Raw genomic sequence first — 26,473 nt, 5'->3', positions numbered from 1 at the left:
TCCAGTAGAAAAGTCACAGGGCCAGTTGAGCAACATTTGAACCAGTGAGCCCACAATCTCAAATTTGTAAACTGACACATAAAAAGTGTGATGTATCAAAAAAAAAGCAGATTGTTCTGTTTTGAATTTTTGAACTTAAAAGGACTTTTATTTAGTGAAGGTATACTGGATCTTTAGAGAGAGATTTAGGTTTCTTTTTTTGCACCACAGCTACAGATAAACTCCAGAAAAGAAGAAAGCTCCCCCAACCTTCTGAATTATGTGTGATCAGGTGTAAGGAGAATGCTAAAGTGACAACATTAGAGACCTGCTGCGTGTATACATGCTGAGTGGCTCCTGTAGAGAAATAATTGGATAAAAAGTGTCAATAATTAATATGGGTTAAGGGAAGAGTTTACCACACTGGATCAGAGGAACATAAAGACAATGCTACAGGGGATGTGCAATCTCCACATTTTCCTACAAAGGGTCTATGGTTCATCTTGCTTCAAGGCAAAATATGAAGAAAGAGATGTAGAAGAAAAACACTAAAACATTAGAAGAGCTTTAAAAAAAAAGTCATCACTGGCCATCAACCTTTCCCAAAATCCAGGTACCTCTGTCTGAGTTGGTCATTTCTGAGTCACCCGCCAGGGAAACTTAACTGAAAATTTTCCTTCTGCACAAAAGAGGCACTACAGGAAGACACAATTTTTTCCCCTCCCCCCAGTCATGCATGGTTTTAATAAAGGACAGGGGAAAGCACACAGATCATGTGATAGGATCAGGTTTAACTGCCAGATTGGACAATTGGGTCCAGACAGGAAGTTGCAGCTGATAATTCTAGAACTGATGTGACTGAGTAGCATCATTAGAATCACAGCAGGGCTTGGGTTAGGAGGGACCTGAAGGACCATCTATTTCCAGCCCCTCTACCAAGGGGAACAAGGGACACCTTCCACTAGACCAGGTTGTTCAAAGTGGAACATAATTGACTAACCAAACCTTTTTTTTTTTTCCCCTCAGATTTCTGTCATTTCCATTCCCAATCTTGGTCTTTAGGATCTTTATTAAAGGCCCACAATGGGAACTCCATGGGGTAAAGTGCATCTATTGTTTGCTGGGGACTGTGTAGTGCTGACTTTTCACAGCCCCAGCAAAAGAGGGCTAAGTGCTGCTGCACAAAATAAATTCCTTATTCTTCTTACAGGGAGAAAACATGTTTTGTAAATGAACACCTTCAGCCTGTACAGGCTCAAGAATTTCTGGAATAGTAGCACAGTGACCTCTGTGGCTCTTTGAATGTTAATCACCACGTGTCAGTTAAGTCAGGACCGTCTGGGAATCCCAGCATCCAATGATTACTATCACATCTATCACATTCTAATGTGGAGGGTGGTGGCTTTGCTGGGTTTGTGTGTCTGCTTTTTTTTTTTTTTTTGGTTTGTTTGTTTGTGTGTGTGTGCATGCTTGTGTGTGTGTGTGCGTGCATGCGTGTGTGTGTGTGTGTGACTCTGTTCTTAGTAAGAAACTCAGTCAGTTTAGCAGGTGGTTCAACTGGTTTGTCCTTATCCGCATTTTCACCTAAAATCTTCACTGCCACATTAGCAAGACTGATAGAAATGGCTTTATCTTCCAGTGCAGTCAGTAGTTATTACTGGAAATTCTGGCTCTTTACTCTGGGGCTTTAGCCTTGTGCAATTTTATCTGATCCAAGCCAGGCAGTTCACTTGTGCCACTAGTTCAGTGTGCCACTTGAGTATTTTAAAACCTCTTATGTTCACCTCATACTGGAGCTTTTTTGACTGCAGTTAAACTGGAGCACATTCTGTGTACACCTACAGACTTCAACAATATGCTGTCCAGGAACAGTTCTGAAAGACACTGGGATACCATCTTGGGAAGACAAGAAGTAAGCCAAGATGACCTTTGCCATTTCAGCTTTTCCATCTGTGCCACAGCTACCAAGACTGACTTAGCTCCAGGTATTCAGCTGCAGAAATCAAACTCTACTCCATTTATCATCTGAAGGCATCAGTTGATTTGGATTTCTTTTATTGTGTACCAAGCTGTTTGTAGAGATGCTGCAGGAGCTGCTGTGCTGCTTGATGTGGCTCACTTTGTACAGTAGGAGGCTGAGAAAATGCTCTATGAATTGCCATCCCTGACAGCAATCAAATGGTTTTTAAGGTATCTTTTTCCTTGAAAGCATGAAAGTGGAAAATTAAACATGTGTTGTCAAAGGAGGTATAAATTACGAGTCCCTTAGGAAGGAAAAGAACCAAGCCCCAAAACCTGAACAGTTTACCCAAATTATGTACAGGTCATATATTTCATCTATATTTCAAATAACTATCAGCTTTTTAAATGCTTTCAATTCTACACCACCACATATTTTCCAAAATTAATATTCATTATCAAATAAGTTAAACTTGGAAACAATTTAAAAATGACACCTGTAAAAATGTGTCTAGCAAAGTATTGTAGTGTAAATACACATATCTTTGATTAAGGGTTTTGCAGTTGCACTCTTGTAATAAGGAAGGGCAGAGGTGATTAAGAATTTAATTCAGTGCATAATTAAACTGGTTGGCAAACTTCTCGTGCTTCCTTTGGTCCACCCGGTTCATGGCTTTCACGACCCGTTTCATGGCACCTCTGAAAGAAAAACAAAACAATCATAACAGTTATGTTGAATCTGCTCAACCTCAGACAATGTTCATGAAAGCTGGGGAATCTGATTAATCATTACCAGGCTTCTGAGCATGGCACTGATGAGTCTGAACAAATTTGTGCTGTTAACTAAAGTAGCTGCAGCAATAAAAATAGTTTAATTCAGAAATGATTTTATTAACAAGAGTAAACAAATTAAAGTCTTTCTGTTTAATGGCTGTGTATTCCACCCTCCCAGCATTATTTCTTCGAGCCACATCATATGGGTTGGTTTTCACAAGCACCTAAGTGCTCTCAGGGAAAAAAAAGACCTAAAAATATCTAACACGATCTTAACAAATTAATACTCAGAAACCCTTATGAAATCGAACCCTCAATCCAGAATGTTTTTGTGAGGGAAGGGTTTGCTGTTCATTTCATGTGAACTCATTTAGCAACTTCCACAGGTGACTAAAACTCTGTTTCATTCAGATGTGGGCTGAAATGGACTCTTGCTCACACTGGCAGCATCTTCATTCCTGAGCAGCAGCTTTTAATCCACAAGGACAACTCTACTTTAGGAAGACACCAGAGATTACTGTGTATCTCTACAGAGAGACAGGCTTCTGCTCAGAGTTTAGCACAGGCAGGACAGCATGTCCAATACCTCATTCCTACACCAAGTGGAAATGGGACCTCTGCTGCCTCGAGATGGGCAAGCACTCGAGCCCTCTACATCTCCTGCTGTGCTTAAAGAAGGCTCAGAAAGGAAGTGAGGGAATGAACTTCAGATCTGTTAAGCTTTCTGGTGCTCCCAAATCCAGTCAAGGCATGTCTGTCTCCCTGTTGCTGCTCTATTGGCTGCCATTGCCTCCTCCCAGTAAAGATGGGCCCAGAGATTTCTCTAGGGAGGGACTGCAATGCTTCTGAGATGGGTGTTTAAGATACCTGCACTTTTTTCCCATCCACAAAGTTTTGAGTGAAGATCACACAGCTGAAATTTTGAGGGTGAGGAAAATGATGCTTAGACAGCATGAACAGGAGCAGGAGATTGTCATAAAAGGCAGAAAGAGAGCAGGACCTATATGCTCCAGCTGGTAAGGCAGAGGAATGGGTTTCACCAATCCAGAGGAGTGAGAAGCAGCAGAAGCAGTCAGGAAGATGTTCTGTTGTGAACAACTGTCCCCTCAGAAACTTAAAGTGGTCACCATGCAGAGCTGAGAGCACCGTGCCTCAGGAATTTTGTTCCTCACTGGATTCTAAAGTTCCAAATTTTACTGGTTACTTTGGATGCCTGTGGCACAAAAGCTCAGCTATCTGAGACTGATGTTTGCAGGTGTTCTCAGCTGTCACCCTGCCTATGAAGGGTGTTATCTAACACATCTCCAAGTAAACACGTGGCTGCTCTGGGAGGTAGAGCAGCTACAGGCTTGGTTTGAGGGACTGTGTCCCACTCAAAAACAGGGCACTGACTCTCCTGATGTCTCCTTTGATTTTTACAAGTTTGGCAAGTTCCATCACACAAGGAGATGGTTTCAAGGCACGTGCTATTAAGACTATGTTGTCACAGTCTGCCTTTATCACTTCTGAAGATGTTTCAAGCTGTGCAGGAAAATGAAGATAAGAGATGCACCTGAGCAGTGTTTTTCAGCCTCTTTCAGGATCAGCCCCTACATACTATTCCAGCTCTGCTTCCAGGGCTATCTCCAAGAAACAAGTAACTGTTTTCTGTAATGGCTTCATTTCCAAAGCCATTTTGAAACATCTGAAAACAGAGGTTTCTTCTTAATAACGCTCTAAATGGTAGGATAAAAGATTTTCTCAGCAGCAACTGCAATGAAAACCAACATTCTGAAAAAACACCCTGAAAGAGGTATACTTTTAACAAAATTCTGCCAATAAAGTTACCAGAGTAAGGAAAATGTGGTCATGGTTTTGCACTTCAAATATTACCTAATTGGTAGGAGAAAAGTGAGCCTTTAGCAGTGTAGAGTGGCCTTGACACTTTCATGTCATGTAGGTTTTACATTAGCACCAGTGGATTGTGCGATACTGTAAATGAAATGAGATCCCACTTTGATGATCTGTGTGCAATTTCACTTAGCTTTATTGGCAGACTAGAGCCTGGGTTTATCACCTATACATTTCAAGTAATTTGGGGTTGTTATAAGGAGCCAAGGTTATCATCTTGTTTAGTGCTGCAAAGCATGAAACCTATTAAAAACCTGACAGGTTTGGTTCCCTATGCCTGGCACTAACACACACTCAAAATCATTAGCACAAACCACAGTAAACCATGATATGAAATTCTAATCATTAGAACTGTATGTCTCTGACTTCCAAGACCAGGTGACATGAGAATTTCACAGAAAATGTGCTATTTCTACAACCAAAAGCAATGTGGATTTAGCTTTCTTATTATAACCAGTACATCAGAGAAGGGAAAATTGAGTTTAAACAAATACTGTGTCCTGGATGCTGCTCAACTCATTCAGGATGCTTAGTGAATAACCCACCATTAATGTCTTTACAATAGTAATTTTCCTTTTTTCATTTGACAACTTTACTTTCCTTTGACTACTTCATTCTTGACATGTGAAACTCTTAAGTAGCTGCAGCTGCTTCCCATTTGATCAAGAACAGAGTATGCTTAGGCAAATTTATGTTGTAGCCACATCTAAGCAAGAACAGGCATCAGAAATGGTGTTAACAATGGACAGATGGAGCTACTGTATATTCTAATGCCCATTTGGGAGTGGTTGGCAGATTCCCACATCCACCTGAGCTGCTGTGCCTGACTAATAAATGATCATCCAGAGAAGCCAATCCAGCAATTAAATTTTTTAAAAAAAAATAAGACAGGAAGAAAGAAATCTTTTATAGGGAAATTTTGCAAATTAGTTGACAATCACTCTCAAAGAAATAACCTTGGTTGTCAGTACTTGCTATTTTTTACCCTCCAGACATATGGAAGACATTGTTGCTTGCAGTTAGCAAAAAAAGCTGTTTAGTAAGTGCATGTTAATGTGGAAACAGAAAGTCTTGATGAATCAAACAGAAACAGTAATCTAACAGGTTTTAGAGAATGGAAATATCTTACTTATTGAAGACTTTCTTCTCAAGCCGGGAACGAGAAGTGTTAGCTTGTTGCTTCAGGTCTGTCAGATTTGGATATTTTTGCTTCTTCCCTTTCTTTTTCTGTCCTTTTCCATTACTTTTAGAGGAACCAAGATCCAGTCCTGTAGCAGCTTCAACTTCTCTCATGAATTCTGGATCTCGCCACTCTGCTCAAAAGACAAAACATGAACTTGGAAACTCCAAACCCAGGGAGGATTTGCAGTCCCCTAAGAAAGAGGTTCTTGTCACCAATGGGAGAGGGCAGAGCCACTGTGATCTAAGCTGCACACACAAAGCAAGGGGAGGATAAAGCAGTTTCCCAAAATGACAGATCTTGATAAAGGAGCCCTGACAGTCTGGGTTAGTATGCATTAGTAGCTGCTAAAACTGTTCTGTAGGAAGACTAAGTTTTTTCAGTAGCACAGTATAAAAGCTGGAAACTATTCTATGTAGGAGAGGTGAATAAATACAGTGATTATTATCTAGAAATGAAAACGCCAACAATGTAGCTGAGCAACTCATCTGCAGGAATAAATTCTGCATAAGTTTAAAAATCAATCTAAAAAAATGGACTATATCAACTTTTGAGCAGCGTAGGGTTGCCATCATTGTGATTATTTTCATCAATAATATTTACTTTAAAACATGAACTGGTATCTAACATCTACATAAAATTCTTGAGTAGGACAACATGACCCTGCTGCCATGACACCCATTTTGCATCTGAAAAAGATACTCCTTTCTAAGTATCCCACACTTCCTCAGTTTAATTATCTAGATCAAGTTTCTTCTCTTGACAATGGCACAAGTTAATTTATCTAAACAAAATCTTGTTTTACATTTTTTCAAAACCGTAATGCTTCAGAATCCAGCCGAACACTGCAAATGGATTCTGATCCTAGATGCCACCAGAGGAAAAACATGAACAATTTAGACTGTGGACTGTTTGAGGAAGCTACAGCTTTTCACCTTCAGTGTAGTCTTGTGTAGCACAAGTGCAAGGTAGCACAAAGTACAGAGTAAAAATGTGGCTGGAGGATGGACACCAGCCAAGGGGAAATTTAGAGAAATTTCATTTCATTGCAAAGACTTTGAGCACATGGGCTGGAAAAAAATGTAGGAAGTACTACCTCAAAAAGAACACCATCCAAACTCAGTAGAAATGCCAGTAGTCTGCATTTTAACAACAGTAATTGCCAGTCATTTGTCACAGTTTCCCTTATGTCCATCAGCCTTTCTTGCCTGCAGAAATTGCAACACCAAATGTCTACTCCTCTTACATAACAACTTTGTAGATGTAGAAAAATAAACAGTCCTAAAGGACTATATAACTTCATTTATACACCAAGATGGTCGCTGAGTGTGACAAACACTGCTAACAACATTTCAAGAAGGTCAGAGGCAATGTCCTCACTTAAGAACACGGTGTTAAGGAATACCAGAGCAATTTTCCAAGGAAAGTTTGGATCTAAACTACCATCATACATGAAAGCAAGGACTGTTTAAAATCCAACACGCCAAAAAGCATGAGGAAAACGAAGCTGTTCAAGAGCTGCACAGGAGAGTTACAAAGGGAGAAAATAGAACACATATATTTGATGGATAATAAGACCTCACAGACTTTATTTTTTCTTTTTTTTTTTTTTGAAGTGAGGGAATACAGAACAGCACAATTCAGATACAGGAACGATTAATCCAAGATTAAGGAAAACTGTCTAAACAGTTTATCTCCCAGTAATAAGAAGGCGTCACAGTTTAGGAACCCTGTGAATGGAGCAATTGTTTAAACACAAGGAAAAAATGCCGGCATCCAGTAGAGATGAAATGAGCATTTGAGTAAAATGAAGGAGCAATTTAAAAGCTTTTGAGAAAAATCAATAGAATGCCAGGGAAGAGCAGGCTTTTTGAGCATTGATGGGCCCCTAAAGCTCTTCATACATTGTTACTGAGTTTAGCAGCAGGGAAAAGAAAATTACACAGTTTGCAAGGGTAGGCGGGAATCAATACTGTAGTTAGTAAAGAGATGCTATTTCACATCTGAGTGGCCAGAGGCCTGCCTTCACCAGCCTGTCCTGATACCTGTTTGTTAACAAGTCACTAAGGGCTGAAAAACCAGATACTCTTCAGGGTTGACACAAAAAATAGGCACTTAATTTGCTCCTGTGTGCGAACTATTGGAAAAGGATGAACGCTGCAGATTAGCGGGTCAGCGTAATCCCACCTGATTCACTGTTCCACAACTGAAGAGCCCAAAGCACCTTTCTGTGGACTCTAGCTAGAGTGTAAAATTCTCTACTAAGATAAGAAATGGCCCATAATAACAATGACAGTGCTGTCAAAACACAGTCATTAGCACACAAACCATATGACTATTATATATAACTGTTCCCCCTTTCAATCACACAAAGATATAAATAAATCTACCATTCAGAAGGAAGGAGACATGAGAAGAATTTTGGTGCAGTTTAACCATACAGCTGATCCCCAAATTAAAGTGGGTTTTTTTTTCCCCAATTTTACTAACTGCCATCATTAATGATGTTGTCAAACAGTTTCTGGCTGTTCAGTGGGTTCCCAGTAGTATATCCCATAGCAGCACTGCTCAGATTTGCTTCAAGAACTTTGTAAACAAAAAAAAAAAAAAAAACACCAAAACCAAACACCACTGAAAACCAATCAAACACACCCCTCCAAACCACATAAACCTCAAAACAAGTAAAAAAACAAAAAGAAAAAAAAAAAACCCAACCCCCGAGAAGAGAAGAGAAGAGAAGAGAAGAGAAGAGAAGAGAAGAGAAGAGAAGAGAAGAGAAGAGAAGAGAAGAGAAGAGAAGAGTTGGTGAAAATGCTCTAAAGCAAATGTAAAAATAGTGAGGCAGAAGAAAATAAAGTTGATAGAAGTATTTAGTGACATCTGGTAATCTGGTATACATATGGCTTTAGAAACATGGAGGGGTTTGTGCAAATTAAGTGCCATATCTTGTGCAGTACATCCCCAGCCAGATGGGGTGGACCTTTGTGTGACATCTACATCTCAGCTTAACAACCACACTCAATAACACAAGGAGCAATGCCAATACTGGTTTGGGACTAACAGACACATCCTTGTGGAGCAGAGGTGAGAAGCCTCTAACAACACTGAGCTGACACTGTAATAAAAATAAATACAATGTCTAGCCTCAAGCAATGGCAATTTCACAGGGAAAAAAAAATCAATATTTTTCAGTCCAAGTGATTTTTATACCAGAATATTAGGTTCTAGTTTGAGATTTCAACAACACCTATCAGTTTAATCTTCTAGTTTTAGTTTGTCATAACTAAGATGGGAACTTTCTTTTTTAACATAACATCCACACCCCTATCTTGTTTGACAGTTCAACAGTGTCTGTGCTGCTGGCTGGATGCCAGTTTAGGATGGATGCCATACTTGCTCTACCTGGACAGGGACAGAAACTATCTGCAAATGTAGCACTTTGACACCTACAAATACCAGAAAGTGTTCATTAATCGCTGGCTGGTGTGGTGCTGTAATCACCAAGCACAGTCACTCAAAGATGGCCAAACAAGTATTAAAGGACACTGGGTGGGTCAATTGTATGTTTAAATGCACATTCATTCCACACACCTTTCTGAATACAGATTCCTGCTCTGAATACTGAATACCTGAATACAGGTAACTGCTCCTCAGGCTCTCAAGAGGTTTCATGAAAGGCTCAGTAGCTTCATTACTAATACACATAATTGTCAAACACCAAGTCAGCCAAACCTGATGAGAGAACTCATTTAGGGGAGTATAACACAGGATATCAAATGCCTATGGGTAACTTTAATTAGAATGCAGAATACTTACCTAGAATAAATAGCTCAAACCAGAGAAAACTAGGACCTGCTGGAGGAAGGCAGATTTAAAGAAAAGCTGTCCTCTGCAATTATACATTGTGTCTTTGCTGGATAGATCCCTCTCTCCCATTTTCCTTTGCAGTCCATCAACTTCCAGTAGCTTCCTGGTTGTAGTCCACCAGATATCTTCTGTCCATCACTAATGGGGTTTAGCTGCACCATTGCAAGAAAGTCTCTTACTCCCCTTGGAAGTCTTCCTGCCTGTGTACTCATTCCCTGCATTCCTCACCTTGCTAAAAATGCCCAAATTACCTTGGGAAGAAGGAGCCTTCCCCTCCACACCTGAAGGCTGCAGCCAGGATGCAAGGAGAAGGCCAATAGTTTTGTTCCCAACTGTTTAAAAACAAAATCCAGCACGTCCTCCCAATACTGGTGGTAACACAATGATCCTAGTAATATTATCATTATATTGTATAAATCACAACCCTTAGGGACCAGCAAGATTAGACATCTTCTTTGCAGAAGCACTGGAACAGTTACTTCAAACATATCCCAGGGAACAGGTCCCACCATCCTTGATAAAAATGTTCCTTAAGACAAAGGCTATAACTTGTCTGTCTGAGCAGCACTGGGAACATTACAAAAGCCACTGGAAATAAAGCACAAATGCAATGTTAACCTTATTCTGTCTACACATGTATCCACATTTATCACATAAGCAAGAACCACTGCAAATGAGCTGAAATTTAAAATCAATAGGAATGCAAATCGGAGCATGTGGTTAGGAGCAAAACAGGTAACAGGTATTTTCCACCTCTACCTAGTATATTTATTTTTATTTTTTTAAGATGTTATATGGACACAGACCTGGCTGGGCCATTTGCTTCTCAAACTTCATCTTTTCTTCTCTGGCTCTGTCCTCTGCATTTACAGGAATCCCAGAGTCATCCCGAGGAATTATCTTTCCATGGAAAGGGCACTGAGTAAGAAAGAGGGGAGAAAGAAAAAATATCACAGTTTTTTAATGAAAAGAAAATGTTTACATTTTATTCAACACAGCTTAAAGCTGGAAACTGGGACTCAGCAACAAAATGACACTTGACTTCCATTCCTCTTTAGAAAGCATCAGAATCTCATAAACATCAGGTGTTTAATACATTCAGAATCTCAAAGAAATAAACTCTTTTTAAACAAATATCCAATTTCAAGAGACCAGGTAGCACATCCTGTCAATTCTGGAACTAGGGCACCAATGCTGCATCATATATTGTTGCTTATCCTATATCCCTATCCTGTAACAATCCTGTTAAAAGTACTGAACTGCATTCAGATCCTTCAATCTCAGATAATACAGGAAGAACAGGGATACTAGAACAAAGTACTTCAGCAAAGTAGCTCTGCTTGATACTGCTCATAATTTGAGGCTGTGTAGAATTTAGCTTTCATAAAAGTTAATTTGTAAATAAAATTTCTTTGTCCTTCAAACATGTAAGTTTCTAGAAACAGTTAATATCAAATATGCCTCTGAGGAAAAATTTTCAGCAAAGAACTATCTCTGCCTTATTGCCAGATCCTCACACATCACACTAATAAATAAGCAAAACCCCAAATAACCTAAAATGAAAGCAAAAAAATTAGAGAATTCTTTAAATGTTTACAGCTCCTTTACCAAAAGGATGTTTCCCTTATGAAGCATTAACAATGAACGCAGTGTTCTTCCACTCCCTTGAGCTATATTTACAATGTGAAAAAAGTTTTTGTGGATGTTTTAAGGAGATTTTCTCCATACAGCACAGATCTTGGAGGTTAGGTAACTTGGTGCGTACCTTAATCCGATCTTGTCTTTCACACAGAGTTCCACCAGGCATGGGTGCTCGACATTTGTGTTTTACTGGCTCAAACTTGCCAGCAAATGTTATATACCTGGTTTTTAACATTTCTGTTATTTCTTTGTTTTCCACCTCTTCCTCTACTTCACTGGGTGCCCAAAATCGATGCTCAGATGTAAATCTGGGAAAACAACAAATGAAAATAATTCACACACAAAATTGCAAGAAAACACATAGAGATGCCATAATTTATCTGTGCTAAACTTACATGTGAAAGGAAGGGAAGCACTACTAATGAATTAAAAAACCCTAGGAATCTACCAGTCTTTCTTATGGCTCCTGTATTATGAAGATATTTTTAAAATACTACCAAAGCCTGTCTAGTATTGATTTCCTGTTTAACCTGCTAAGCTATTACAAGTCTTAGCTTTACTTCATGATCTGACATCTAGAGTCAGTTATCCAATTTCCAGATTCAGTGAATAGCTTTGTAATTCTGTACTTTACATTCTTCATAACAAAATACTTCTATGATTACACACAGAAGATGGATCAAGTTTGATCTTAACATGTCTGATCTTATTCCTGATAGCTGGACTCCTGCAGCAGCAGAGAAGCAGAAGCTGGAATCAGAGGATGTTGCAATAAACTGGGACCAAGGGAAAGAGTAAACAATCAGCCGAGCCTTAAACAGATTCTTTCTTCCAGGTTCTCTTACAGTGTCCATAGACCTGAGAAATTATCAGGTGTTCCTCTAGGAAATTAGGCTAATCCATTGAAAATCTACTTTAAAATTAGACACCTTACCTCCACTTACAGACATACAGGCAAACAAAGATTTTCTCAACAGCATTAATGTAATTTCATTTTAGCCACCCTAAGCTGCCAACAGACTGTAGTGAAAAACAGGCAACCCCAGAGAGCAATTACCTGACTCATTTTAGATGCTAATCTTAGGAGGCAATGACCATCCCTCTGAGAGTAAATGTTTCTTTGTCTTAATCATGAAAAGAAATTAGGGTGACCAACTTAAGTTTAGGTATCTGATTTTACAATATCTGAAGTTAATAACAACAATCCCACCCCAAATTTAAGGAAATATGAAGTTAAAGAGGAAAAAATACAGCTAAACTAAGGAAAAAAAAATACAGCCTGCATGGCTGCTGCTCATGACAAGTGGACATGGCGTGCTAAGGACATAAAATTCCTAAAGGAACCCTTTCTTCCACATAGTTCTTCGACCAAATCAGTTCCAGAATTATTTGAGAGGATTTTCTCTATCCATATCCAATTCCTCTCACTCACTAATATCCTTAGGTGTCATTCCTGCTTCTGAGACTTGGCTTTCTGTAGACTGCAGAGCCAAATAAACATGAACACTGGTTTCACTCATCTCAGCAGTCACAATCTGGCGAAGCACATAAGCCAATACTTGAAAGAATTACTTTAAAAAACCTGAAAAGTTTTGATTAATTTTATCTGACCAAGTTTTCAGCAGATGACAAGGAAAAAAAAAGTAGAGGAAAATATCTGACCATAGCAAACTACAACATATATAGCTGCTGGTTTTAATGCAATAGTTGAGCATTTAAACTATGTAAAGAGGTTAGAACTACGTTAAAAAGGGATTAAGAAAACTCTGAAACATCTCAGTGATTTGCTGTCATCAGAAAAATGTCAAACAAAATTCTTGTTAAACAGATTGATTCTATCCAGTAATTTCTCATCAAATACACCTCATTAGTGCCAGAGAAATGCTAACCTGCCATAAAGTACAAATAACTTTCTTCCGGTAAATTAGGGGATGAAGGCAAAATAGTTCCAGTGGAGGCTAGTTCAACAACAAACACAGTAATGTATTTCCACAGTTTTTGCTTAAACAAAATATTTTTAATTACACACTTCTGCAAAACGTAGCAAAAAACCCCAAACGTCCTGAGAGTCCTTCTAAATCGTAAGTATTACTTCAGCTCAATGTTTCAATGGTACAGTATTTTAGCTTCAGAAATTATGTGGCAAGATTGTAAACAGACAGTAAATAAAAGAATGACATCTATTTCTTATTTGCTTAGTTTGATGCAGTACTGAAAGCAAGACTGACTGGCAGCTCTGTGTCACTAACCTTGCAGCCACATGAAGAGGAAAGCATTCCTAAAAAAGGCATAATATAGGATTTTTAGCTTACAGAATCCCTTAGCAAAACTCTAGTGTCCTTTGGTGGACTGAACTCCCCTCTCCCTCTAAATTATCGAATTACATTTACATGAGAATGAAGAAGCATTGAACAGTTGTGCAGGTCAACCCTTCCAGTCAGGAAATAGCTCTATCTAATAATCTCTGTCTCCCTTCCTCTAAATATGCACCCAACAAATGTCAAGAATATTAAAATTATGTTTTGCTCTATGCATCATTGACCAGTATTTGGGAATTGAACTTACAACAGCCTGATTCCTACAAATATATTGATATATATTACTGTTTACTACAAGCATGTAACTTATTTTCTCCCAACACAATTTACCAGCAGGTGAGAGAAGAACAAAGCAGTGGCAGTTCCTAAAGTTTTCTAATTTCTTGTTGTAAGTTAAGTAACACTCTAAACAGGCAGATACTTGCTTGAAAAAATGACGCATGTGACAAGTAAAACCTGTTTGTAAGATGCATCAGAAGAGGAACAGATAATCAACTAAAAGATGTAAAAAATCAACACCTCACTTACATTTAGAGTGCTCCTAATCCAGATAAATAACAGAGGCTTTAATGGCAATGACACAGCAATACAGGAGGAGGAAGAATAAAAAGACAAGTAATGGTTAACTGAAATCTAAGAGAAAGCTGCACTTTTTAAACGAATTTATGTCATCTTAATTTCTAATCTGACAGAAAGTTTAAAAAAACATTGAATTAATAGAAAATTCCAATCCCAGATGGTTACAGAGATCGTGAAGCAAGTGCAAAATGGGCTAATTCAAAAATCCTAATCACAGTTAGTGCTGCACCAGCACTATTTTACTCTGCTCCTAAGAGTGAGCTGATTTAATTCAAGGAGGAAGGTAGATGAGTCTGGAAGGTCCATGCTATCCAAAGTAAGTCTGTTAAGCTGACATAGCAGACTCTACACAATTCAACACTTTGCAGCCTACACTACCTTCTACCCCACCCCCCTGCCCCAAAAAACCCAACAAAACTTATTTAAAAAATCTTCCTGGGTAGCTACATTCACACTGTCAAAATCGTCATTTATTGTAAATGCTGTGATTAAGTAAGTGCACTGCTAAATGAAATAGAAAGACTTTTCCCCTTCAGATTTTAAAAATTCAAATTCCATACACATCCCATATGTGCTGTCTATTTTTCAGTTTGCTTTTTTCCCCTAAGAATCTTACAGAGCCAGTGTGGGTGCACATAGAAACACTAAAGGAGTTGACTGGTAACTACTGTAATTTTTCAATAAGTCCATTTTATGCCTGGGGTCAATGGTATTGTGTGTGCAGAGTTACTTAAATTATCTTTAGTTAGATTGGCCCATCTGTAGTTATAGACTGTACGGTTCAGAAGTGTGCCCTCTATTTTATTGGGAAGCATAAAAATAAAACAGTACAGCACAAGGTAGACAGGCAGTGAAATATGTTTCTGATTTCACTTATGACTTGAATAACTCATTTGCAATGTAAAATAAGGCCTTACTACCTTTTTTGGCATTATCACAGACAAATGCTTCTTAAAGCTCTGCTTAAAACCTTTTCACAGGCTTTGAAGAGTCTATACCACATGAGATGGAATCCAAAGCCTGGAGTGACTGTGGTGAAGCACTTTTATGCATCAAATTGCATCAGTTTTCGGTAATTTAGCAAATATTCAGCATTTTACAAAATCAGGTGCAGGGGCAAAGATTTCCTCTTGTTCCTTTCTGCCAACACTGTTTTTGCAGTGTGATTACAGGCTGGGGATTTTTTGTTTGTTTCAGTAAGAAAGAAAACTAAGCTAAAGTAATACTGCTAAGAATATAATACAGCTTAATTTGCAACCCAGCCAGTCAATGATTTTTGCCTTTTTCAAGCCAGGTATGGTAGACACTGATACCAAAGTTCTGGTGGACTTAAATGAAATTTATACATAGAGGGAAGACTTAGCAACCCAACTTTCATTTAAAAATACTAAAAGGGGTTTTAAAAACTGACTGCTAGAAATAAATTCTGATATGTACCTACCACCTCTGCTCCCCAGCAGTGCTAAAGCTTTCCCTAAGACAGCAATGCTTCGTGAAACACAAAACCTCTCAACAGCAATGAAAAGTGAAAGATCCAAATCCAAATCCTGTAACTGCCACCTTTCTCTTGTGTGACTGAATAAGCGTATCAGTTTCCTCAGTTACCACTCTGTGAAGTCATAAAAAACACTTCCCCAGCCTTTCTCCTACCTTGCCTGCTACTTATTTAGATCTTAAAGTCTCCAGGGAAGAGGGAGATAGACATTCTCTCCTTCATTCTGAGCGAATGCCTATCACACACTTGGCAGAGTCCTTAGCATAATGAGGTACCAGCTTAAATTGGAGTAACTGATGCCATGCTGCAAACATAAAAAAGCAGAAAAAAACATGCTTTGAAGCATCAAAGGATATTTAATTAGTATCACATCTTCTCAAAACAAATAACATTTAAAGGTAGAATTTCTGACTTTGTTTATGGGTCCTACAACACAAGGTAAAGAAGAAAAGTAATTATCGAAAGAAATAGCAGTCACCCCACTGCATGACCTCTGAGTACAAGTAGATCTATTTATTTGTTTAATTTGCCTTAGAAGAAAAAGAGCATTACTTGAGAATCTTCCCAGCACTTGGCTGATCCTCTCCCCAGTAGTGAAGATCTAATCCAAAAGGCATGAGGGGAGCTTTAGCTCTTTCTTCTAGTTTTCTTCTTTTACTGTCAGGATCTTCCAAGTTTTCTGTCTCAGAAGTTGCAGATTCACTGGAGAAAATCGATGAGAAGTCAATACAGAACACAAATGACCACAACAACTTTTTCTTTCTTTCTGTTTTCATTAGATTTTTTTTGACGAACACTAATATTACCTCACATATACAATTACAACTACTTTTACAAGGTTGTCCTTTTTTATTTTTTTAAAGGAAGACCATATGACATAACACCACACACTCTGTGCAGCTCACTGCATGTTCAGCTAGTGCTGGCTAACACATATCACACTCTGGGGGCAGAAGCCCAGAGATCTGATGGGGGCAGCAGTGAATCATGCATGTTATACTCCCACAGGAGACACGGATGTGGTACTGGAAATCTCAGATTAATTCCAGTTTGCTAGATTTTGGGGGCTTTCCTGGCCCATTCAGAAGTGTCTTTCCAGGAATATGCCACTGAACAGATGACTCCACCTTTATCCTCAAATCACAGCCAAATGCTAGGCAAGGCTGGAGTTTCACCAAACTTTGAACAGGATTGGTAACAAATATGTCTTTGGAAGCAATGTAACATCTCCAGGCAGCACTGACAGCATAAGTCACTGGGAACAGAGATGGTGAAACTACTTGCTAAATGAACATCAGGATACACTGTTTAGCTGCAAACAAAATTTACCCAAATAAATGGGGTGGGGTTAACAAAGAAGGGAACAGTGTATTTTCATAAAGGCCATTTACACCAAGTAAGATCTGGATTAAATGAGCAATAAAAGAGTCCTTAAATCTTGGTGCAATCACTGACAAAATCCCAAATATTAAGCAATGAATGTAACTTCAAAACGAGACCAACTCAGCCTTGTCAGCTTGCCTCGTACGTGAACGCTTTTCTGTGTGCTGCCATGAGTAATAAACACCAGAGCAACAGGTTTGTACAAAGATTAAAAGAGAGATGACCTGGCACGAGGAGATGGCAACCTTGGTAGCTTGTCTCTAATAAGTTTCAGGGTGGCAGCTGCACAGGTTGGATCGAGTTCATCCTCGTTCCCTTTGAGCTGAGTGCGGGAGCTCGGCAGAGCTGCTCCTGATGACACCTTCACCACCGGGCCTTGGGGAGGTGACTGGGGTTCAAGCCCTGCAAAAAAAACCTTGATGTTTAGGAGTGATTCACTTCTCCCACCCTAACAGTCCCACCCAAACAGCTCAGGGTGCTGACTACATCTTCCTGTTTTTGGTTTGTGCTAGACATCAATCCCACTCAGAGTGAAACAATTATTTAGAGGATATTTGTCTTCTGCAGATACTAAACCACACAATTTTCCAGGAGAAAACATAAAATATCTAAGAGCTGGCAGAAGAAGGAAGTAAACCCAGAGAGTCTGTCCAAGAGACAGGAAATGCCTGAGCTACACCTGAGGAATGAGCCCTCTGCAAGGCAGTACCAGGCACTGATGTTCAGCAACAGCAGCTCAGTGGTAACTTCAATTACATTACACAGCCAGGTTAGAGACTCAGCACACACTGTAAGGACATGTAAGATGCTGTTAGGCAGCACCTGCCTCTGCTTGCTGAGCTGGAGGAGCAACTCCATTAGGCAGTAGTAGCTACAAGAACTTTTCAGCCAATGACAAGTAAAATTGGAAAGATTATAATCCCTCACACCAATGTGATTTGTCCCCACAGAAAGCCTTTCTAGAAAATAATTTATTGAATTGCAAGGTCTCGTCCCTCAAAAAAGGTCCCTAAATTTCATACAAAAAAATCATAATTTCATAAACCTAAAATTTCCAGAAAATTACCTGAGCCTTCTTATGAAAAGTAAAGTTTATCTAACATGTTTTGGCCATTACTTAACTGTAACTTTTAATCTTTTGCCCAGTTCTAACCAGCCCTGAAGCTGCATTCAGAAGTATTCTTGCTTTGTTAGTCATTAAATGTATCACAATATATTAAGTAGAAAAGGAAAAGCTAATGTGGTATCTGTGACCAGCCATCTGAGTAGGAAATTGCAAGACCCATAGCAGGAGGTAGGTTTGGTGCACAAAGTATTTTCATTTTGGAGAATAATGTATTTACCACAAACAAAATTAGAACAATTTTATGTGAGCCATCTTACCACCTTGTAAGGTGTCCCAGTAATTCATCTTGACCTTGATTTGTTTGCATCACTCATTCCCTTTAACCCATGGGGTATAACTGCACAGACAGCACCAGCCACAGGCCAAGATGCTGAGGTAGCAACTTTTGAGATCCACACCCCAGGAACACATTTTCCAGGTTCCTAGATCAGGAGCTGTCCTTGTACAGGGAACAACATCCAAACCTGTTCTCCAAAACTCCAAGCTCAGGGCACTGACAAGGACACCTGTTAAACCTAATTCCTGGACAGCCTCTCCCCAGAAACAGCAACAATCCTAAATCAAACTCCAGAGTTCATCCTGCTGCTGGCTGGTGGTGGTGCTGCTGCTGAGCACATCTGGCACTGCTGCTCCCTTACTCACTCCTGCCCACACCACACACTAACAAAAGCTATCAACACTACATTCTCCAAAGTCAACAAGCCCTTAAAAAACATTATTAAAAAAATTAAAATTTAAAGGACTAATCTCTGCACTGGAAAACAGTCTCAATATTAGCAGAAGGACCAGGAAAAAAAGGAAATTATAATTAAATATAATAGGATGGATCTAAGCAGATAAATATCTAGGTTAAATAGCAAAAGAAATTATTTCATTACACTTATTAGGCTGTGAACTTGCTGTTCAAGAGGGAGAATGTTGCCACCACAAAAATGTGCTTTTAAACAGCACTTCAGTGACATAATAATGCAGAAAAGTTGAAATTATGTCTCTGGAAAGGGGGCAGGGTGGGACTCCATCTCAGTTCATGTCACAGGCTAGAAAGGGGAAATGCCTTTCTCAGGTGCTTTTATCAAAGTGAAACAGAATTAACCAAAAACATTGCTGTAACCACACTTTAGAAACAGCAGTATTTGGAGACGTAAGCTTCCTTTAATGACAGAAACAGTTACAAACAAGGCCTTTGGCATGAACAAGGTTAACTGAGAAGAATATGTCATAGACTGTCTGTAATGCAGAATTGCTTAGACCATATTTAGCATTTAAACTGCCTTTTTTTTTTTTTGGACCCTTTCTGAAAAGCAATGTTTAAAGCAAATATTTTGAGAGCACTTGTATGTGTATTATTTAGAAACGGCAAAAAAAAGTCAGAAGACAGAAGGTCTATGTCACTAACCACACATCTTCAGAGAAAATAAATATATGCATAAGTATTAAAAGTTCTCCAAAGCCCCTATTTTTTCCATTTCTTTTCCTATGATGTTTACAGGAAGCATGATTGCTTGTTCACAGCACTGGCTTTGTTGAGGAGGATGGGAACAGCAGAGACAAGCAGTCAGCAACAGACAGGAAGGCAAGAGAGATAAATGCACAATGTGACATTTAGACAGATAAAAATCACATCTAGAAGATCAATATAGGAATTCTTAAGAGTTACAAGAAAAAAATATTTTCTCATTGATTTCTTGTTTTAAACTATTAACAGAAAAACAGCTAAAAATAGATACACTAAGGCATCAGTAGCATCACCTCCACTGTGGAGTTTTCAAGAATCATTTATGAAAGTAGGTTTAGCTAACAAGATAAAGGCAAGAATGACCAGGCAGACAGCCCCAGCTGAATGGCATCCAGTGTAAGGGTGGGGTTGCTTTGTTTTGGTTTTATAACATAGATGCGATTAAGTACAATTCTAAAATCAAAATTCCTCTTCAGAATTCTGCTGCTCTGTGTGGTTTATTTAACAAGTACAGTACCTGGGCTCAAATTGTGCCAATAGCAGCTTTGAGAAAGAATCATAAAAGTGTTTGAATCGTCCTTTTTGTTTAAATTGATCAAATGGCACCTATTGCCTGAAGCAATAAAGTAGCCCATGTTCACAAGATAAATCTATAGAAGGAAAGAGAGAGGCTGGGGTTTCAGCTGAAGTTAGGCTGCTGAATGCTGACATTATTGATTTTAGCTAGTTCAGCTGGCCTTGTAATTAAAATGTAAATTTGAGAAAGAGATTATGTCCTGACAGAAATGGTGGGATTAGGGGGAGATAAAAGCCCCTCAGTGAAAATTCAGAGAAAAAGCAAGCCCAGGTTTCCTCAGCTGTGTGGATTTAGACAAAATCAAGCTACTTCAGATTCACTGAAGTTTAATTGAAAAAACAGAGATAGAATATAAACAAGTATTATGGACTTCATCTTTCCTGAAAGCAAATTAATAATTTCTGCTCCCCATTTGCTGAATCTTAGTCAAACCAAGTGTATGTGATTTATATTAGTACAGACACTGTCCCAGATTGTCAGGAAAATCCAGCAGTTCAGGTACATATTTACCCATTTTGCTGTGCTCACAGTGAAAATGCCTGCTGGCATTTTACTTAGGAAGCACAGTTAAGTTTTGGACTTTGCAAAGCTTCCCAATGCCTTTAAGCTAGTAGCTATGCTCAATTATGTGAAATCTTGGAATCCTCCTTTGGAAATTCAAATTCAAGACAAAAAGGTAACTCTGGTAGTTAACAAAGAGTTCACTAACAATACATAAAAACACAGTTTTGCTTACTGGAATTACAGAGTATGTACAGTTGTTATACTGTTACCTCTCATTAATTAACCCTACTTACTGTTGTTTACAATCAGTTAAAAACCAGAAAAACTCTAACAAACAGCATTTATATCCAGCCCTTTCTACACCTTACACCCTGACCTTTTAAGCCTCTTCTTATGATTTTGCATCCCCTGGCCATTGCATAGATCCTCTGAGATCCAGTTTGCTGTGTCAAACTACTTGAAAGTGTACCAACATCTTGTGCAGTGAGTATTAATTTCCAAGAACTTTAGTACAAGTCAAGTGTACCTCAGATCCTGTTAGATTTTCTGGGAACCTTATTTATATAGAAGGACCTCTCCTGAGAATGAAGAAAGTTTCCATGATCAGCTGATCAGGATGAATCAGAAGAAATACCTACTGTCAATACTTCCATATGGATGTTGAAGTATTTTGTTGGAAGGGATAATCATGTTTTTTCATCAAAAGTTAATCTTCATTCCAAATATTGCATTACTAACAGTTTTATTCATTTATTGTCCTAAGTGTAGCTAGTTCTCTATGGTAGAGACTCAAGCTGTGCTAAAGGAGGTTCAAGTTGGATATTAGGAAATATTTCTACACTGAAAAAAGCAGTTAAACATTGGAAGAGGTTCCCTGAGGAAGTGCTGGAGTTACCATCCCTGAAGTATTCAAAAAATGAGTGGCGGTGGCAACTCTTAGTGGGCATGGTGATACTCAGTCAAAGGTTGGACTTGATGACTTTAGAGTCTTTTCTAATCCTAATGATGATTCTGTGATTCCATACAGGACTTGTGTTTGTGCATATACAGTTATATCAAAACACACTAACATAAAGAGGCAATCTCATTTGTAAACGTATAATTAAATACTTCTAGAGTTTTATATCCTAAGAGAAATTGAGATCACACACACATTTGATTGCAGAAATTCTGGTCTGGGGTTTTAATTTCCATGCTGAATTATCTGTTTTCAATACATTTATGATAAATCAACACATGCTATTCACATCATGTACCAACTACATCTGATTTTTTTAAAGGATTTATAGTATTATTAATAGAAACCTTATCCTAGATACTAGAAATATCAGGGTGTGTGTTACTTGCATTTTCCAAATTTAGGAAAAAGGAACCCGAATTTCAAAGAGATAAATAAGTAATTCTGTCTAACATTGCCCCTGTAAAACATGATGTGCTTTTTCCCATTAGAAAAGTCAGGTAAATGCCTTATTTAGCTTAGACAGTGTAATTCTAAGTCTCAAATTCAGCCCCTGACAATGGTTCTTCACACATTCTGGAGTCTGCAGGTTTGTTTCTGCTGTGGTCTCCACTGAGCTGTTTCTCCACATAAAACTGTTCTCCACATCCTTCATATGCAGGGAAAATTCCCTCAGAAGTTCCTGAGGTGTGAAGACCAGATAAATCAGACCTGACTGAAAAGCTACACCCAGACAAACCAAGAGATCAGTGCAGTAAGGAAGGAAAATGCTTAGGTATAATTTTTAATTTCTACCTAAAATATATCTATTTTAATTTCTACCAGTAGACGTGTGTCTGTTTAAGGATTCAACAGCAGCTACTTGACACACAGAAAAGTATGACTGAGACACCATCAGATTAGGAAAGGCAGTTTGGGGACACCTAACCCAAGAAAAGCACATCACATTGTGAGGAAAAGAGGGAAGAATTTCAGAAATGGATACAACTAATCCTTGGGATTTTAGAACTGCGGCTTTGATTCCTATATGAAAGAAATCTCAAGCAGACTTTAAGATGCAATGTGAACCAGTAACGTAGCTAGCAGTGACCTAAAAACATTCATCTTAAGGCTCAAATACAAGAGAAATAATCTCATTAACCAGAGTACAAATAACGGTTTGTGACTGCACAGTCATTCCAAATATAATTTTGGATAAAGACGAAACTTGATAACCAGTAAGACTGCTTCTATGCTAATAGTCCCAAGTCAGACAGTTTCCTTGTGTCACCTCTTGGTGAAACAGCAATAGGACTCTCCTGCCCTCAAAGCATTATTGCACAGGTAAGCAATGCTTGCATTGAGACACAGACAAGAACTACCAACTCAAGTGGGTGCTTTGAACTGGAGCTGGGAATTGTTCCATTTTTACATGGAAAAAGCACATCCCTCAAAACAGATCATTTCCCATGTGGTTCAGAGCTCAGCTACAAGCCAGACCAAGACCACCAAGGGCAGGAAGGAATCTCTCATCCTTTGGAATCAGCTGAAAATTCTGTTCTATGAGACAAGAACAATGTCAGAGGCTGCACAGTTCCATCCTTTACCTCATCCACCCTAAGGTTTTACTTAGGAATGTAAACCCTAAGGTTTTACCTTAGGTTTTACCTTAGTACAATGGAACCAACAGCTGACCAGCAAAGGCTGGAATGTGGAAAATCTCCAGTGGAAGCAAGATCTTATTTCTCCCTAAAGTTTTCCTTTAAATGAATAATGGCTCTATTTTCCAGGGCTTAGCAATACCAGCCATCCAAGGGCAGTGGCAAAAGCTTAGCAACCATATGAAAACTATTTTCAGTGTGGTTTCTTCCTCAGCTGAATATTCCTCTTTAGCACCACAGTGTATTTTAAATGACCCTGTGGTCCCACAGGAGGGCTGGCCTCTTGTCAGCTGCAGACATCAGATGCAAGTGTAAATAAGGATTATACAAATGGGAAGTCATTAAAGTTCTGGTAATGCTAATTTGGCATGACACCTCTAATGGGTTATATCGTCACACTTCAATTATCTAATCACCTAAATTCTTTTAACAAATTTACATTTCATTTTATACATCAAGATTCAAATTGACTTGTTCAGTTCTACCTCCACCCAAACTGCACCCATGCTCAATTCAAATTCTATATTTAATATCGTCCCCAATTTTGAGATTGCAGTTATTAACCACATAAACACACAGATAATACAACTGCATATGTCTACACAATTATGCATAGAATTTGTCTTTCTAAATAAATTTTTGTTTTTAACAAGTTTTTCAGCTCTCAGGAGAGCCATAAAACTTACGTTGTTGGTAGGGCACATTTTTGTGAGAGAAGTGAAAGGAAATAAAGTGACATTTAAATCAATAATTTACATGTCACATTTCAATGCATTTCCACAGTCATGTTTTACAGCTTTGTTTTGTTTTGCTGTATCAAGTTAATCTGGCTTGTTCAGGAAAAGTAACAACAAAAGGAAAAAAGCTTTTAACCATTCACACCTTCCATGTAATGCTGGGATTTTACTTTACGTGGAACGTTTCATGCTCCAGTTAGGACATTCAACTCATGCAGACTTTCATTTTCTAAGCCATGATTTCCAGGAATTCTGAGTTATTTTCAGACCATTTCCTAAACTGGGAACTCACATAATAGCTTTAAATGGCAGTAAGTTAAGCTGAATGTCTTCAGAAGCATCAGGAATGATTAATTTCTTTCAAAATGTTGTTTTAAACGAACACATCAGATAAAGAACAGCCAAGTGTGACCATTAGCTCCTACATGACCACAGGTATACAAAATGAGAGAGAGGTTTTGTTTTCTGATTGATTGACTTCTTCACTATAATGTATTTTCCTATCAGCAACAGTTTAAATACAAATTGGGAATTTCTTAATCCATTTTATATAGATTTTTAAAATATCCCCGAGTAGATAGCAGGCTTCTTCTTTTATCCTCCTCTATAAGCATTCAAATAGCAGCCAAGCATTGTGTTAGCATGACACAAAGGGTGGTAAGACACTTTATATTTTTAAAAAATACGTGTCCATGAGAAAGACGGGATAAAAGGGAAGAGGTGAATACATTTCACTTCCAGTGGAAGCTGGCAAGTATAAACAGAACTTTTGCAAGTCAGGATTACTTAGGCTGCTGCTAAAGGTATGGAAAACGAGTTCTAAGTGGTAGCTGCCAATTTTTATGAGGTAAACTGCAGAAATGGGAAAAATAAGCATCAACAGGATTGAAAAAAGCCACAGCACAGCACCAGTCTTACACAAATACTCACAGACAAAAGCAGGAATAAGACACTTCTTACAGGTTTTTAACTTAAAGCTTTTTGATGACAGCTACCTTTCTCTGCAATGTACTGAAATCTTGGGAGTCCTCAAATATACCAAGTTACACAGAAGTAAAGCTGTAGACTTACTAAGCAAGAGGTACAAAGGACAAGGAGCAATGCACTGAAGTTGAATTAAGATGAACTTTCCTCACTCCCACCACTCTCAATTTCACAAGAACACACAGTAGGTACAACTTCATTTAAAAATTAGCTACTTCTAATAAGAATGTAACATTATAAATTGTCATCTGGTATGTGCTCCATGGCTGTAATTCTGCACTGAAGGCTGAGCTGCATTTAACATCTTCTGACAGCAATACCTAAACAAAAAGAGCCACCCTGCAGGGCTCTAAGATGGCCATTCTATGAGAGGAAGTGGATGTGCATACCCAGCTGCTACTGATGCAGGTGATGGAACAGCACCTTACTGCAGCTCACCAGACTGCCACCAATATTTGCAATATTCAGGCTCCTTGCCAACTTTACTCCGAAATCCCTTCACTCCCAGTGAAGAGAGAACACATTCCCAGGTGTTCTGCACACTTACCAGCACACAGGGTGCTGCTTCTGGCTCTGAAATCCTGGAGAAAGATGGAATGAAATAAGCTGCTCGTCTCAATTGCTTTTGCTCCTAAAAGTATTTGTTTATCCAGAGCCAATCACTGCTCCAGTGTCCATGTAATGACTTCCTCAGAGCAGGCAGAGATTACCCACACTGCTGATCACTTTATTACTTCAGAATGGCTGTTTATTTACCTTAGTGCAGCAGTAACATGCAGGGATAAAGCTTGTCACAGCTGGGCAAACTCACCATATTCCTTACGCAGGTGGTCTGGAATGTGGGGCTCATAACCTTCCTTCTCAGGGACCTCCACAAATTCATCTTCATCCTCATCATCGTCATCATCATCTGAGGCTTTCATCTACAGAGATATTTTTGTTGGGGTTATCTTCTCTTTATTTTAATGTGAAGACTGTTTTTCATTTCCCTTCACACTGAAAATATTTTGCAGACAATCCTGATAGCCCTACTGAGACTTCTCTATGTCAAAAGTATTTCCCTAATTATGTATTTAATCTTTATCTAAGATTAGGCCTTTGCTTAACATTTTATCTCTAAAGCCATACTCTATCCTAAGGGCTTCTTTAAAGCCCCTTTTATCCATCAGAACACACGCAGTTGGTGAAGTCTGAGAAAGTGTGAAGCTATAAAATAAGACAAAAAATCTTAAAATAGCATAAAGATTGTGACTAAATGAGTAAACTACAGTCTTACCTCTTCTCACTTGGATGATTCCATTCATTTAGCAGCACCCAAATAATCTGTGGCATGTTAAGTTATATCACATGCTCAAAACCAGAGCAGGCAAACATGAGGGGAAGCTGATGAATGGCCAAGCTAATAGTGACCCAAAGAAGAATATTC

General features: G+C 38.6%; 1 protein-coding gene across 7 annotated transcripts in view; it reads right to left on the bottom strand.

Annotated features, from left to right (window-relative positions):
- Positions 1-1,452: 1,452 nt before the first annotated feature.
- The window catches only part of UVSSA (UV stimulated scaffold protein A), a 45,410-nt gene continuing 20,389 nt past the window's right edge, over positions 1,453-26,473 (bottom strand). For 2 of the 7 annotated variants that reach the window (XM_062494120.1, XM_062494121.1), the window contains 8 exons: positions 25,859-25,970; positions 17,290-17,467; positions 16,235-16,384; positions 11,415-11,598; positions 10,456-10,567; positions 9,599-9,634; positions 5,732-5,915; positions 1,453-2,637 (listed from right to left, as the gene is read on the bottom strand). In XM_062494120.1, the coding sequence (XP_062350104.1) occupies positions 2,544-2,637; positions 5,732-5,915; positions 9,599-9,634; positions 10,456-10,567; positions 11,415-11,598; positions 16,235-16,384; positions 17,290-17,467; positions 25,859-25,970 (1,050 nt within the window). In that variant the 3' untranslated portion in view covers positions 1,453-2,543. The other 5 variants (XR_009933258.1, XM_062494119.1, XR_009933260.1 and 2 more) reach the window with 5 other exon arrangements.

This window comes from Cinclus cinclus, chromosome 5 (assembly GCF_963662255.1).
Source record: "Cinclus cinclus chromosome 5, bCinCin1.1, whole genome shotgun sequence".
Classification (NCBI taxonomy): Eukaryota; Metazoa; Chordata; class Aves; order Passeriformes; family Cinclidae; genus Cinclus; species Cinclus cinclus.
Note: the sequence above shows the minus strand (reverse complement) of the source record. Positions and strands in the feature narration are given on the sequence as shown.